The sequence below is a fragment of the Chroicocephalus ridibundus genome, chromosome 1 (genome assembly GCF_963924245.1).
Source record: "Chroicocephalus ridibundus chromosome 1, bChrRid1.1, whole genome shotgun sequence".
In the NCBI taxonomy this organism is placed as follows: domain Eukaryota; kingdom Metazoa; phylum Chordata; class Aves; order Charadriiformes; family Laridae; genus Chroicocephalus; species Chroicocephalus ridibundus.
Window position 1 is genome coordinate 75,175,888 of NC_086284.1, and position 17,646 is coordinate 75,193,533.

Consider the following 17,646-nt stretch of genomic DNA (forward strand, 5'->3'; position numbering starts at 1 on the left):
TGCTAACAAAGCTTAACTCTTTCATTGAGCTTCTTATGAAACGGTATCTATGGCTTTCTGTCTGCAGACAATGTAAATAAAACAGGAACATACCCTACCATCATGAAATACATTAAAAATGTAGCAGACCTGATCACCTTTCTGCAGTAAGAGTAGTGCATCAGACAGACATCTTTATAAAGCTCTGTTGAGGAAAATTATTTCATATAATATACCACCCATGTAAAGGATTCTCTATAAATCTTTTCCACGAGTCCTGTCAAGGTCTGGGTGTCTGTGGAATATCATTGATAGAGGTGATGACTGGAAAATCTCCCATAAAATACTGATTCTTTGATAAATAATCTGAAAGATTAATTCAAGAAGGTTCAGTGGAACTGAATCACTGAATCAAAGCCTCTTCTTGGGCTGCTCCAGTGCCAAGGACCCTGGACACATGGGGGAAACCTCAGAGAAAGAACACAGCACTTTGCTATGGATAAAGCAGGGAAAATGGTGTGGATGGAGGAGGTGTGTGTTAACAGTGGAGAGAATTAATGCGTCACGTATGTCAGTAATACTCTAATTAAATCCTGAACTGAGAATCGGTATAACAGAGCAAACTGTAGGCATTTATCTTGAATGCTTCCCCTGTGATCATCATCCATTACCTCGTCACCACCTCCATCTACCAAGAAGGTAATTATCGAAATTAGTGGGACCTGGTCTTAAAGGTGGACTCTCCAGACAGATTGTCCAAAGGCCAGAGATGTCAACATAAAGTTGTTTCAAGAACCAGGTTCTTTGCCCCAAAGCTAGAAGGTAAAACCCTAAGAACCATACCTAGGGCCAGGACTGTCAGTGCTGGCTGTCCTCCCCCTCTAGAGATGGAGCTGGGCTGTAACAGAGAGATTCAGTTGCAAATCTGAAGGCTGCACTGCTCCTTTTGAGATGTCTTATGGTATCTCAGGCACCAGCATGCAGCTGGCAGATATCTTTTCAATCAGCAGCTGGAGACTAAGAAGGCTGCCCTATGCCATCTCAAATAGCAGTTGATTAAACAACTCACTTTAACTGCATACACATGAGCTAGGTGTCTAAGCTCCCATTACATTTATGGGAGAGTCAGTTCATCTAGTCAGTCTAGTAAACAAAACCTAGAGAATTATCTGTCTCTTCCTAAAATAGACGCCTATTGGTGGATTGGATTTGTCTCCAGACTCCATGGACTGTATTGACCAGATTCCCATCAACTAAGACACTTAGTTCATATGTAGACACTGAAATTATATTCACCTTAAATCAGAGCAAGATGAATCCCAGCCTTGCAAGTCTCAGGGCAGGTTTTGAGGGTCTGTAGCTCCTGGACAATCTAACCAAAAGTCTTGCTGGCATCACAGCTACTTACTGGAGTTGACACAGAATGTTGTCCTGTTTTGTGGTGATTTTCCAAGCTCAAATTTTATTGGGAGGTCTGGGTCTCAGGAAATTTCAGAGTAAGCTGGTCTTTGTATAGTTCAGGTTAAAATTGAAACATAAACTGGTAGCCCTGGGTTTTTTTCATACTATGCAGCCAGATTTCTCCTTTAGGCAGCTTTTCCAGAGACTACAAAAGTTTGTATTACTTTCACCTGTATTGCTTTTATGATCTATTGCTATCTATGATCTATTATGATCTGTCCTGCCTGCAGCCTGCTATAATATTTCACCACCAGCAAACAGACCACAGGAATCTGTGGAAAAAAAGAAATAAAAGAAGGAACACTCCTTGTTTCCCCTACTTATTTTCCCCTTTGTCTAGATGGCTAAAGCTCAGTGAAAAGGATGGGTCCTAACCTGCATGGAACAAAGATTGTAAGTCCAGATCTTTATTTATCTAAGAAGGAACCATCTTGTGTAATTTATTTAATAAAAATGGATTTCTTCATGAGCTCAACAATTACACTGTTACTTGCCTTATTATGCTTGGATAATGATTTGTCAATTAAGGCTCAGTACATTTAGAGATTAATTACCAGGAAATTCTAGTTGTTAACATTCCATCAAAATTTGTTTTCGCCTAAAGAAGAGCATTGCTGTTCAGGGACCAGATTTGTTACCCTTCCTCCCATCTCATATAACATGTTGATGTCTATGGGCTAATTTAAATAGTACAAGAATAACAGAATTTGGCCTGAAGAATTAAAATCTAACAACAGCATTGAGAATGCAAGCATGAAAACAAATACTTAATCAATAACTTAGCTCAAAATATTCCTCTTTCGTATATTTGGGCACTTAGTAAAAAGTAATTACTTGTTTCTGTTTCAATTTCATTAAAAGCTACCAAGCTGAGACATCTAGCTCCAAGGCTAAATTATTCTCTTGCTGTTTTATCCAAGTATGAACCAAGATAACAGAGTTGGTCAGTTACAGAATTCTCATTTTACTCTGTCCTTCTGGGAAGGTTCTTTGGCTATTGGAAATGTACTTTACAGATTGATCTTTCAGAATACAGCAAATAATTAATTTTCCAATCTTTTAAGACCGCTCTCCTCTTACCAACAGGTTGCTAATCTGGCTCTGACTGCTTTATATCTTGAAGCTTTTAGGTGGTGTTTTACATAGCCCTGTTCCTGTTCAGTTTCTTAGCATTTCTGGATAACAAACATTTAGGAGGCAGATTCAGCTCACAGGTCTAGGCACTGCATTTCAGGTGTTTGTATGCAGATTTTTACACATGGATGACACATAAGCTCTCAATGTAAACCATGGAGATCTAGACTTACAGCCAGCTGATTCTAAGGGTGTGATTTAATTGCCTGTATAGAAGTGTCTAATGCCATTTGATATGCCTTAGGCTACTGAAGAGTGAACTTAATACTAGTTAAGTAACTAATACTGAAGCAGTAGTTTGGCACATAGGACACAAGACTGTAAGACTCCAGAACAGCAGCCTAACTGCTAAGCAGTGAGCTACAGCTACAGCATCTCAAGAGGCACAAGATACCTATGTTTGGGCAACTGAATAGTGTCCTAAGAGCTATTCACTTGACAGAATAGAGGTATTCAAGAGCTGAATAACTCTTTAGGCTCCATTGACAGCACTGATTTGATATCATTTGCCTACGGGCTTAATTCAGTTACTGACACCTAGGTATCCAGTGCCATTTTATATGCCTTATGGTAGCCTGCATGGGCTTCAGTTGGTGTTAGAATGATAGTCAAACCAAATTTTTCTTCTTCAGGGCAATTTAAATACTCTCTTCTCTTTTCGTCATGGATAAAGAGAACAAACTATTCCTTATATCTTTGCAGATGCTTTCTAGATGCTTGAAGACTTTATTTGCCACCAAGTGTTCTCTTTTTTTAAACTACACAATCATACCTGGCTCTCTGGAAACCTCGTGTATTCCATTTCCTGGAATTTTCCCTAGACCCTCTTTTGTTGCTCAACAACGGTCTTGAATAGTTCTACCCACAAATATGCAGCTCAGGCTTTAGCAATGGAAGTCAGACTCCTTGTAGGATGTGTTTTTTTTTCTTTTTTCCCCAAAAAGATGTTATTGGCTCATGTTCACTCTGAGATAGATTGATAGTAACCCCCAGATTTCTACACACAGAAATCTGGCCTAACTTGGTATTCCCTGTCCTGAATTTGGATAGGAATAATTAGTTGTATAAAGGTTGTATTTTGCACTTGTCCATACTTACTTTTATACTTTTTTCCTGACCCATTTTGCTAATTTGGCAAGATAATTTTGCACTCCAAAGCTATGCTTCAACATGCATGCAGTTCCTCCGCTATTCTTGCAGCCCCGCACAGCTTTATGCCATTATCTATGGGTTTTTTCTCATGCTTACCGTTGCTTCTCAGTAGTAACTATGGGAACAGATTTTTCCATTTGCATAAGTTACACAAGATTATACAGCACTGTTCCTCATGGACGACAGGAGAAACAACTACTCCAAAAGCTGTTTATGGCATGACTCTGAAGTCTTCTTTTAGTTTTATGCAATCAAAGCACACTAGTACTGAAATCTCTGAAATGTTCACTGAGATACTGCACTCAAAGAACTAATATCTTCCCTTGAGACTTCAATAACCTCAAAGTCCCAAAAAAAAAAAAAATAGCATGCCTGACTTATTTTCCACAAAAATGTAGAAACTGGCCCTAATTACTAGGGCCATAAAAAAAGTAGGGTCTTGAGAAGAAATTTGAAAAGAGTGTGCTGACTTTAGCCGTCAGATTCACTAGCATGCTTCAGATTTACAGTTAACTATGTGCTTTTGAGAAACAAATGTGATGTTTTCCCTGCACGGAAATACTTTTCATAAAATTTCATAATTAATCAAGCATTTTCATAATGTCCTGTATCTAAATAATAGTAAATACAGTATCATGTCTTCATCAGTGACAAAAATTATACGCTTCAGAAAATGGTACAAGAAACATAGAGTAATCTGGTCTCTGTGACTGTCTCATCCTACTCCCTAATGCCAAGCTGTCTTAAACCCTGAAGCATGAGACTTTTTTACCCCTTCCACAAGTTTTTTTGGGAAGAACTGTTATGAGTCTGAATATTTGGTCAGTCATATAAATGTTTTCATCCCTAGTTTTCATTCTCTCTCATAGTTGCCTCACAGGTCTTTGGATTTCTCTTTCTTCCTGAATTTAACATATCTCTCTCATCTCTGAATTACTAAATCATGTCTTTACCTAAATACTTCATATGGAACTGAAAGGTGGCTTTGGACTGTCATGAAAACTTCCCAAATAATTTCTCTGTATTCTCATTGTTGTCCAAAGAGCTATTCCACAAAAGTATATCCAGTCTCGTGGAGGGGCAGATAAGCCCTGGCTGCTGAAGGTAACGCTGGCGGCAGAATGAAGGGATACAGGGTTAGAGTATCGATTTATCTTTAAAACACCCTTCCATTCACAATGAGAAACAAGAACAGCAGCAGTTGGCAAACCTCCTAATATTAATTTCAATCCCAGCAATATTTACATTTTGTTCTGAAATACAACTTGTGTTTCTGTGTACTTTGAAACAGATGCTATGTCCAAAGAGTGGGTGAAGTGATGCTTACAAACATAATAGAGCTGTGCTTCATTTGTTCTAGTGCGCTGGGACAGATGGAACAACACACTCCTGTGGTCTGGAGAGTACTGAAAGTCTGAAGGTCCCAAAAAGTGGCCCCACACTTGCTGATGGCTTTCTGTGGCGCTTTGGTCTTTTCACACGTAACAACATTTTCCTATGCTGGTGTCTAACATTAAACACGTAAACCAACGTTGTGCTATGTCACCTGAAGACATCCAATGCTGTGAGTTACCAGTAGCTTTTATTACGTCTTCAAGGAAACAAGGATGAAAACCAGGGATTTAATTTTAGCATCTTAACAATGATAACAAAAGCACTGGCTGTGTATACAGTACTATATACCCATCAGTGCAAATCAAGATATAAAAGGCATTGCATTCACTATGCAACAACAGAACAAACACGCACTGAAAAGTTGTAGGGAGGCGTTCATAAAAACGGCAGCTTTTTGACCTGGTATGCCAAAACATACTTATGTATGATCAGTAACCCTGTAGGCTACGTTTAAACTAATGATTCAGAGGTGAATGACTTCATATTTATTTAGATCACAGATATTTAGGCGCCTGGTGAAGTATTACACACACATACACAAGAAAAAGAAAAGTAAACAAGAAATGCTATTTCATCGACGTCTGGCTCCAGGCTTTTTCGAGTAATTTCTTTAGCCAAACACACAACACAGTGCTAGGACTAAATATAATTACAATTAAGAAACCAGTAATTCTCATACACAAGGAAATTAAACACCAAATGGGCACTTGCCTGTGGCAAAGACAACATTCTTTGACACCAGTCTATATTCCACAATGGAGAACTGAGGAAGCTCAATCCTCTCCACACCAGTGACTGCGTTATCTCCACCTCTCCAGTAGAATTCTATGTCGTCAGTTGTGTAGCCATCTGCATGCAAAGCAGGAGTAAAAAAAAGTCAGAAATAGCAGCAGACTGAAATGTAGCTTCCAACACAGTACACACCGTTTGTCATTTGAGACAATGAAAAGAATCAGAAGAGCTGGAGTGGTGTATGGTATTCTGTTCTGTCTGCCTGTGGGAAGGTCTTCCAAAGGGCTCTGCCATTACAGTCTACACAGGAATTTGAGGTAAAACACTCTGTTTTCTTTTCCTTTTTTTTGGTATCATTCTCTTAAAATTCACATAAGGATTAATGGCCCCAATGAAACAGAAAATGCTACCCAAAAATCTGCAAAATTGCGGATTAGCATGATTTAAGGCATCACACGCATTTAGCTCTGAAACCAAGTGTATATTTATGCTGATAATCACCAGGAAAAGACGGATTATTCAATGAATACAGACAAACATAATTGGGGCAGATCTTTTCCGCTCACTAAAGAGGGGTAGTTGCACCATTTCCATTAGCTTCTCTAGTGGAGGAGTACAGTTGAATATAGACTGTATACCAGCATTTTCTGTACATGGCCCACAATGTCCAGCCAGTAGCAGAAATGGAGCAGGAATTCTTGAAGCACAAATATACATCTGAATATTGCAATCCTAGGACAAGGCTAGGTGGAAGAGAGAATCTGGCTCTGCGTGGAACAGAATTGCAAATCATAAATGGGGCTGATCTGCAAGACCGGGAGGGGTCCTGCAACAAGACCATCCATGCATAATAAAGCACACTGAAAGAAAATGATGTCACAGTGTTTGCTCTCTTGAAAATGGATTTGATTAAAATATGAACGTTAATTCTCTTGTGTTGAAGATAAGCATCCAGTCACTGCCTCTGCCAAGTCAGGCTGGAGCGATAAATGGCTTCATCCTGTCTCAAACCCATTTTTCTAGGATGTATCCATCCATCTAGAAATGGATGACCCCTTATATTTTTTGAAAAAGTCAAATGAACAAACAAAAAATCCAAAGGGTGATAATTATATGATTCACATAGTGTTTACAGACACCACTATAAATATTACACAGTTCTATAAAAGGAAAACCGCCCAGCATCTGAACTAGGTTTTACATGCATTTTCTTATATACATACAGCTTTCTATTTCCAGAGTACAGTTCTGTTCATCTAATGGGTATCTTCTCAAGTCCATCATACAAGCTGCAGTGGTTGTGATTCTGAAATACAAACGTCAAATACAATTACTGTACAGCCAGTAATCCAGGTTTTGTTGTCGTTGTTGTTTATTTTTCAAAGTGAGGACTCTCTGAAGAATAGCTTACAATAATTGAGAATCTGGTCCATCGTTCTACATGGAGCAGCAGCTTAATACAACAGCAGTTACACTGACTGCAGTGGAACAACTCACTGTGACTTACCCTTATGCAACTAGTCCCTTTGGGCTTCAATGGACCTATCTGCATATGCAAATACTACACCAAAATTTCCTGAGATTAAAGACTATGGCTTCATATCAGAAAACATGGAGAGAAAACAGCTTGCTACAAACGTCAAAGTAATTGACATAAAGCCTGTGTCAATAACCGATGACTTGGTTCTATGGTAGCTCTAGAAAAAAAAACAGAATGTTGAAAAAATATCTTAAGTCCAGCGAAATGCTTTGTTTCAAAATCGAGCATACTTCTCCAGTTTTCAAACTTAAAGAGGGTTTTGTAATGAAGCACCATATTGAATTTTAAATTCTATCTCCAAATAAAAATATATTTTTGCTTTTTTACTGCTAATGCAGGCAATTTAGCACACTAATGATGAATTTGCAAAACATTTCAGTAATGATGAATCCGCGTTTTTCCTCCGGCTGTTGTATATCAGGAGTGTCAACAACACACATGTACAACCAAAACAATTACAATAGCAGCCTCACACAGCATTTGCACTTTATTTTTAAATTAATGGATTTATATATTTGTACTAAATTTTAGACTGATATAACCGTATGCTCGTGATTAACCTTCAGTGTATTTCAGTGTTTTGCTGAATCATAGCCTTCGCCAAGAGTATGTACATTATTATGTATCATTTCTTTATAATGGAGTCATATAAATTTCACGTTTAAATTATCTTCTGGGCCTGACTAGGTCCGTTCCTTATTGATCCTTTTCTGATATAAACAAGGCATGTACCTTGTACACAGTTAATTCCTAAACCAATAATACTCTGGTGATAATTTATGCTCATAACACAAGAGGGGAAATGCCTTAAGTAGACCTCTAAAAACTGGAACCCTCGATGTTATGGTTTTGTCCACGTGTTTTCTCAGTTTTGAAGCTTTCTCATTAATCCCTTAACCTTCAGAAATTACAGTCTTCTAATTTGGTAAAGTAGTTTAAAATTCAGGACTACCATTTCAAGAGGAGAAAAGCAGTTAGGTGCCTTTCTTTAACTCTTTCACACCTTTCTTTCTTTAACTCTTTCACACTAACGAAAAACCTGGTGTTATTATGAATATCTTATCCAATTCTCCCAGAAAAGGAAGGAAAAATGCTTATCCTTAGCATATAGGTTATTTCAGACAGATAACTTCACATAAAATCCAAAGGAAGGGATTAAGACCATTATAGCTATCTCACAGGACAACAGAATCCATCTTCTCTTACTGAGAAAACGCTTTTGCAAGAAAATACTATAATTTCTTTGCCAAGGGGGAGACAGCTGTATGAACACAAAGGCAACGGGTGGGCCAGGAAAGGTACAAGCTCAAGGATTTGTTACTCAGCATATGTTTTCACTTGCCCTCCTACCAGTAGCCAGTAAGAAAGACATGCACTTGATCTTTATCTTTCCCAGCTATATCTACAGCATGATCATGCCTTTGCCTCTGCTGTCCATGCTGGGTGTTCTCTGAATACCCTCCTGTGGGTCCCACAAGCTTTCAGGGATCAGGTATTGTATCACAGGATACAATCAGGTCAATCCTCCTCCAGATGCCTGTTGGGAGATGCTCTGGTTCCTCTGTTAGCACATGTCCCAGTGGGCTGGACCAGCCTCAGCTGTTCTGCACTTTAGGGGGAGGTTTTCTTTGCACCGAACATTTACAAGTGCCCTTCTGGACCTTCAAGCAAGGTGCTAGATACAGGGCTACTATTTATGGCTATGAACGTCTCCTCAGTATGATGACTACTAGCTGCCTAGCTAAGCATATAAAGTTAGTACTAGCCTATGTTCTTAGAAGAGAATACTTAAGCCTTAAATCTGTGATCGTTGATGAACAAGTTCTTAGCAGTAGTCAGCTCTACAAAGACATACTGATTGCCCAATCAAATGATCTTGCTCCTGAGTCAATTGATAACTGTGCTCCAAGTAAAACAAGCAGGCCCACTTGGGCATGGCGGCTATGAGGCTTCTGTCCCATGCTTTAGTACATTCCCCTACTCTGACCTAGGGCTCATTTAAGATCCTGCAGCGCAATCCACATGAGCTAAGTGGATACAAGAGGGAGTGTGGTACCAGCATCTTAACTGCTATGTTGTATAACTAGCTTTAAATGCCAGCCATACAGAAAAAATGCACTTACAAATTATTAATTTGGCAGAATTATTAAAAATTAGGTAGCTGGCAATCTTGCATTCAACTTGTTAATGTCCTTACGGCTTTTTAAGGAATGTATTTTTGTTTTGGCCTGTTCACGTACCATAGTGGTTCTGTGTCACAAGTTCCAATACCAGAAACTGCATATTATTGCTCAAGAAACTTTTTACACTACAGCAAAATGTATGTTTTTAATTTCATAAATATCCACTAGAAAAGAAGACACAGCTAGATATAGATAGAAACAGATCTACCCCATTTACTCAAAGTAAGTTGAGTGCTCAGAGGTCCCTCCTGAATGAACATTCAAGCAACCAAATTTAACTTGCACAAATGCTCACCAAAAGAAAATGTTAATTGCTCAGGCTTGTGCACGCTCCCAAGAAGAGCAGGTTTATTTTTATGGGGTGGGATATTGCCTGACGCAGCAGGACAAAAGGGTTTCAAGAATTCATCATCACAGCAGTGACAGAGAAACAATTACGAGCCAGACAAAGATAAAGCGGTACACAGATACACATACATTTTGGGTGAAAGCAATACACAAAGGAAATATTCTTAATTGTTTAAAATTTTCTACTCCAGTTATCTGTCCTCTGGATACAGCTTCTCTTACCCTTCCCTGCTATTCTATTACGAGGCTGATTGCTTTTGATTATTTTGATATATTGTATAGGAACCCCACCTGTGATGTGCTGGGAGGTGCTGCATAAACAACTGACAGAAGGATATTTTGCGTCCCCAAAATGTTTACAATATAAATCAGTCTAAGCAATATAAATACATCTTATGTGACTAGGCCAACTTGATCGTCTTCTCATCTTGACACAGAAATACACTCATCCAAAAAAGATCAGAAATAAGTGTGGTTGCCTGGTCTGACCAATCACAACTAACCTTTTCACCTTGCAAAGATCCATCATGTTTTATATTCATGCAACAACTACATGAGTCCTTTCAGATAAAACAAATCTGTTCCTCCGCTCTATTTATTCATAACATTTAGCATTGTACTGCCTGAGAACAAGAAGTATACATACGGCAAACACACAAGCAGTCAGAAAGACTCTATTTTTTGATCCCCAGCCTATAATGTCATGATTTCTTTTTTGGTCTATTATGAAAAAAAGCTGTTGTATCATCCTATGTCTTGTATACTGTTCTGAACAAGGTGGAACAAAGTCAGTATTGTGCCCAAAGAAAAAAATTCCCCAGAAACGGATTGAACTTCAAAAAGCTACTGCCCCATTCTCCCCAACACTCACAGACTTCTGCAGCGGTAGCAAACTGCTTTCTCTGAAGTAGAGAGGAACCCTGGATAACAGAAGGTCAAGTCTTTCAAAACTATGATAAATTCCACATTTTTCAGGAGAGCACAGAGCCAGTGTGGCCTTGGGATCACTTTCGTTATAAATTTTGGAGGAACTGCTTTGCTCCATGGTTATTCTATAATCGGTTTCAACCCTCCAAAATTTCCCCTATTATTCTCAGTGGCCCTGCGTTTTGTGGCACATAAAACTCCAGGTTCTGGCCTCAGCCCATAGGATGAATCACTGCCTCCAGACTGCGGCTTGAGGCCAATGCCATCGGGATGCTCTGAAGCCACAACACGAGAAGTTAGGCTAGTGGCAGAGCAACACAAAGCTAAAGTTTTAAATCAACAGAGCTAAGGCTCAGATATTTTCTTCTTTCTGACCACAATGTCCTGTATTTTGCAGAGATTTAATTTCAGACAGTTATCCTTCATTAAGTAACTTGGCTGCTTCACACCATGGATATTTGACCATGGATATTGTGTGCTTTCAGAAGAAAGGGAATGGAAAGAAGTTTGCCACACATGAGCCACTGGTGAAATCCCTGCCAAGCAAATACTATCAAGTGAAATGCAATCTGCTTGTGCACATTTACGTTTTGCAGAAGAGGCAGCTAACTTATTCAAATACACTATTTTATGACAGATAATCCTCACCCGAATGATTCCAAATGCTTTTAGCGTGACAGAAAGACTTCTATACATTATTACAATCACAAGATTTCTAATCTCCATCACTTTTTTATTACATTGCTTGTGGGGATGATTCTTGAGATACAGTAAAGGAAACAAAAATATCTTGCATCGTTTTTTGATATTTAACTACTTGTGGAAGGAATCCTAAACCAGCAGCGTTCCATATTTGGTCAAAAGCATGCAAGATGAAAGCCTGCCTTTCCTAAAAACAGTTAATTATAAAGACAACATTTCCTGAACATCCTAAACTTCTTTCAAATTTCATAACAGGCCAAGTCTGGTTTTACTATGTCTAGAAAGATACATCCAATTATAGTCCATACATGATATGTAACAGGAATTAAAGAGGTGAGAAGCCAAGAGCCAAGTCAGGTAAAAAGTTCAACTGTTGATAAAAAAACAAAACCAGGTAAAGCAGTCATACAATCCATCTGAACCACTTTTCAGATCTCATTTATTTTTATACTGGGGTCTCTTTATCCTGCACTATGTGTGTACAGCTATCTCGAGTGTTATCTATGCTTAGAAATACAAGAAACTTCTCATGATGGAAAGGCACCATCACTGGCAAAGACTTGTTTTGACGTTATAGTTTAAACCAATGGAGCAAATGGGGTAGCCTGCCTAAAGAAAGCAACTTTTTGATACTACTGAGTCTTCATTAGGATTTTTGCTAGTGTAATTACGTTTATTAAGGGAAGGATTTTTCATCATTCCTAACCATAAAAGCTATGACAGAAAACAGAGAAATCATAGGACAAGCCTAAAATACGTAGAAAGTAGAATAATGTAAGGTCACTTTGTACCTCTGGTTTGAAATATAACACATTGCAGTGCTGATCCCTGTTTGAAGAAATCACTGAAGGCACCCATAGTCATGGTCTTGCCTGTGGCTGTCTCCATTCAACCAGGGCTGCTTGTGGCTTTTTCTTTGTAGACTACAGACACATCAAGAGACAACATAAGCACCCACGTTCAATCTTACCGCCTGTATTTTGGACAAAACTTTCAGGTTTACAATTAATGCTTGCCTTTCTGCTTCCTGTAGCTACTGGGCTTTCCAGATATGGTGACTCTACAGAAACAGATAAAACCTGACTGGAGGCGCTTCTGGCAAAATTAAGAAACATCGAGTGTGTCATTTGTTTTCTACAGGCATCTTTCGGAGTTACGGGAAGGTTACATAATGCACTACCCATTGTTTGTAATAACCTTGTACCAGAAAGCAAATATCAACAATACCTAACGACGGTGATTAAATCTTCATCACGGAAGTACAGACCTGAGACCGTAAAGCACCGTTCCATCTGGGTGGAGGCGAATCATTCGATTCTTCACGGTAACGCCATGCACAAATGATTTCTTGTCATTTAAGAAGTAAGTGTCAGGCACCCAGAGTTGATCTGCCACTCGGTTATCAAGCGTGAGGTTGAGAGGTATGCCAGCGTAAGCCAGCCTCTTATCTCTCCAGTACTGTTGAAAATACATAGTCAAAGTGTAATCCTGGTGAGGAAAAAAAAGAGAAACACAACAGTCAATCATACTTGGCGTAACTAGCTTATTTTGCTGTTGGTTTAATTCCATTTTAAATATTTCTATCACTTATTAAATAATTCTAATCTAGTATCACTTATTAAATAATTCTAATCTAGTATCACTCTAGTCTAAGGGAGAATTTAAAATCTTAAGAAATTCAGCTATTATTGGTATGTTTTGTCCTGCTACTCCATTTCTTTCATTTAGTTCCCCTGACAACTATCCGAAATTATGGTGTTTGTGGAATGATAAATGAGGTAATAGGTAAATACTGCGATCTTCCCCATTTTTAAAACCGACAGCTGAATGCAAAAACTTTCACAGTATTTTGAAGTAGTATGCAAAATTGTTTTTGAACAATAAGCTGTAAAGATGTTGTCTATACATGTGCCTTTATGTGAGACTGCACCTTGCATGACATAAAGATTTTCTCATCAACAGGCTACATCGGTACTTAGAAGAACAGTAAATTGCAGTAAACTCCTACTAATGTCAATGTCTGGGTTTCATAACTTTGTCACTTAAGGTTCATGGTGTCTCCTAAGAGCTGTGATCACTAACATAAGAGCCTAAACATGGATACAGAAGCATAAAACATCCATTTAAAAATTCTATATTTCATTTCAGAATTTGCTAACTTGACGTGGTCACGTCATAATAATGTTATGTTGAAACACTTTGAAAGTCTCAGACAATAGGCATTCATTAGCTTCATGGTATTATTAAACAAAAAATATGGGAACGTTTTAAAGTTAAGTAACAAAAAAAATTGAAAAAAACAATAATCACATGAAATAGCAAAATTTCCTGTTAGGAAAGAAGAGCCTTTGTCCCTTCATTCCCTCATAACTTTCAAAGTATGGAAAGACATTTTCCTTTTTAGAAAGCCTGTTTTTATGCATGAAATAAAAAAGGTGAGTATCTGAAAATAATACTCTCTTATATATGGACAGTAATGTTTACAATTAAAACATTGGGTTTAGGTCTGATAATATTGTCATATTTAACAATGAAAAAAACGAGACGGCAAGTACAGGCCATTAAAACACTGATTTTCAAATTACAGAAGTGCTCTAAAAGACAAAACTCTTCATGAAACTCTTCACAAAGCACTGAGAAATCTATGTGATCTCCAAACACATTTAAATATTTAGCAGCAGGTGTGCAAGCCACAGGATACCTGCATTTGCATCTGGTTCTACAAGCTGGTGATGCAAATCCCCTCAGGCTTGCTGCTTGTTTGGGAAAAGGATGCTCAGGATTTCTAACTACGGCTGTTGGGAAGGGTCTATTCTTGTAATGGGTTTCGTGTGGAGACAACCCAATTTCAGGCACTGATCCTGCCCTGCTTCCCTCATGCCCTCCAGCCTTTCCTTGAAATCAAATGAAACCTGAGCACACCTTTCACACCCAGAGCCTTGGCGTTTTTTATTCAGTGATTCATCCTCTTTAATGAGGGAGCTGCTATAGCTTTAAGAAATCAATTTTAATTGCTTAGAAAAATAAATCATTATAGATATCAATGACAAGCTGTTCCCATTTTAGGAAACTAATAGGAGACCTTTGAAACCAAAAGGGCCCGGTGATGGGAGAAAGGAGCTTGTATGGAACTGCCTGGAAGGAAGGTCATCCTTCAAAACTCAAATCCAACACGACTGCTCAGGAGAACATGCTCCGACCTTTTGGTTAGAAGCTTTCTTTGGTGGGACTAATTGTCCCTGCTCATCATGGAACAAGGTACATGCCACACTGGGTGCAGTTGCCTTGCTTCCCGTAGCATGTCAGGAAGACCACATCTCTCCTCATGTTCTCTGCAACCAATTTTCTGACACTGACGGATTAGAATGAATACCCTCTACCAGCTCCGTCTTGCCTTAATTAAAGCTTGTTTCTATTAACGTTCAAAATTTGCTATGTGCTTGGCTTCTATAATGGTTTGCACATCAATGTCAAGAAACTGGGGATTGTAAAAGCTGTGGACACATCAGCAGTACACCAAAAGCTCACTATGTATAAATGCACAATATACACACAAAATAATGCAAAACAGAAATAAAGAGATGGGGTGGCACTGCACAGCATTGAAAGAAGTGAAATAGGTAGCCCTAGAATATGAGAGAAGCAGTACATTTGAGCAGAAGAGAGCTTTAGGCTGGCCTCCTTTTTCCTTTGCCTTGAGATACAATTCATGTTAACAGCTAATGAATGGAGTAATTAACTAGCTAAGTAAAACATATGTAACAACACATGCAGTAATAGTCTGTCATTTTATTTGTTTATTTAACTATGGCAGGGAACAATGGAGAAAAAAGTTTACAAATTGCACACAGCCACAGCAACATCCAGCAAACGTCAAGAACTTGCAGTGGCTTGACTGAAAGACAAACTTTCAAAATACATCCTCTGAGGTACAAATTTCATTAGTACGTTCTCAATTAACCTTGACTTCTTATTTCATCTTAACTCTAAATAAAAAACACCTACCTATATATCTGCTAATGTATACAACTATATTTGCACGTATTGAAAGCAATGATACCCCAATAAGTTATTTCAAAAAGAAGTACATTATTGCATGTGAAATACCAGTTTATTCACAGTTCTTTGCTGGGGATCTAGTAAGGAAAATGCTCAAGCCACATCTTCTGCAATGGCAATATACTGTCCAGATGCACTGACGCGTCTGACTAACCCAGCTCTCTGCACTTTGAACAACAGGCAAGGCACAAATAGAGTGCCCGAGCAAGCATGTGTGCTACCACACACCTTGAAGGATCACTGTACACTTGTGCTCTGTCAGCCTGACCTGCTCTGAAGGCCATGGGATAGAAAGAATGAATACGAATCATGCTTTTTCACCATCACACTTTTTCCGATCACCTCAAGGCAAAAGGCAGCAGCAAACTCAAATTAGAACTACACTGCAACTCCTTGGCTGTGCAAGGAGCGATGAAGTGAGCAGGAAAGGCCAGTTCCTTAGGGCGGCTCTACAAAAGTCACCACCAACAGAACCTAAGCTTATTTAAACCCGTAAGGATGTCAGCTCTCATTCTTTCATTAGCTAATTTGCTAGGCTTTGTACCCATAAAGGAAGTTTTCCCCCTTTCTACGCTCCAGAGGGAAATGCAAAGGTGGTTTGAGTGTGGACTGGAAAAATGCCCTAGGTATTCGTCAGGTAAAATGAGAAAATGGACTTTTACCCCTAGGTAAGCAGCCTACAAAGTTTATTAAGGGCTATCTTCCTCCAGGGGAGCTTATGGTGACTAGCACTGATATAGAGGCCAAAGGGTAGATGTCTAAAGCTAGAAGAGATTAATCCCACTACAGCTACTGTATTAGGATGCTATTATATGTCAAAGATGACACAGAGTTGCCAGCTTTAGGAAATTCTAACTACTGCACAGAGCAGTGGACAATTTTCTCAGCAGCAAAGACCTCCATAAATCATAATTTTTTTCCCACACAATACCATGCCACATTCAAGGTCCCCCTTTCACCTCTCCAGTTCCTCACAGTAATAGACGCTTCAGGTGGAAAATGGTAAGAAAATCACTCAAAGCCCTGAAAGAAGGACAAACCCAGTGCTTCTGAAGTACAGGAGAAATGTCCTCAAAATAGGAAAAGCTAAGCTGCAGAAGAAACATGAGCTTTCTTTTGTATATTCAAAGACCATGAAACATCCTACAAGGACAAAGAACAGTGACGAGCATCCCTTGACTTTCTAGCACTGCCACGGTGCCACTAATGTAAGGAAAGGCACACAGAAAGGTGTGCTGGTGTTTTTTCAACATAATTTCCCCCTGAGGAAAAAAAAAATAAAAGAAAAAACTCAAATAGTAGATAATACTAGGGAAGGAACTTAGATACAATGGTAAAGAGGCCTCTATCGCAACGGAGCATAATATATCTGTATTCTTTGTGTGTATTAGCTGTGATTTCAAAACATCTGAAGCAAGAATTATAGAGACTTACAAATACTATATGATGCTAACCTTGTACAAAAAAATTTTTAAGCGTTTTCTACATGATATTTGTCTCTTCACATACTGAACATACCATGTAGGAAGCATGCTATGATTTAACTACAAAGCCACTTCAGAATGTGCTATAGTATGCTACTCTACAGTACCTAATGCACTGGCTATAGGACTAACGAACAATAAATAATAATATGCTGCAATACGAACAGCAAACAATAATGTTTTCTATTACAGGGTTTGTTTTTTCTCTCCTCCACCCAATAAAAGGGAAAGAAAAATTTAAAAATATAGTTTACTCATCAAAATAAAATTAACAGCATTGTATCAGCAATAATGCTCTAAAATTGACTGTCACTGTTTACAGTCTTGGTGTGTTATCTATCAAGGATGTTAAAGTTTTCCATTAGCTGAAAAAATCTTGTGTTTCTTCAAAATGACTACTAGATAGAACACTGTAATTAATAATTATGATGGAATACTGTTCATATGGCAGTTATAAAAAGAATTTATTCATGCAAAACAAAAATAAATATATTGAAAGTTACTGTAAATATTGGGAAAAGTTATACAAAAAACTATTCTGCTGCATGGG

General features: G+C 38.4%; 1 protein-coding gene across 1 annotated transcript in view; it reads right to left on the minus strand.

Moving 5' to 3' along the window:
- GABRB3 (gamma-aminobutyric acid type A receptor subunit beta3) overlaps nucleotides 1-17,646 on the minus strand; it is a 116,852-nt gene that overhangs the window by 24,080 nt on the left and 75,126 nt on the right. Inside the window, exons 4-6 of the mRNA XM_063340062.1 lie at nucleotides 12,821-13,041; nucleotides 7,077-7,159; nucleotides 5,833-5,970 (exon numbers count right to left, since the gene is read on the minus strand). Coding sequence (XP_063196132.1) covers nucleotides 5,833-5,970; nucleotides 7,077-7,159; nucleotides 12,821-13,041 — 442 coding nt within the window. The remainder of the gene's footprint in view (nucleotides 1-5,832; nucleotides 5,971-7,076; nucleotides 7,160-12,820; nucleotides 13,042-17,646) is intronic.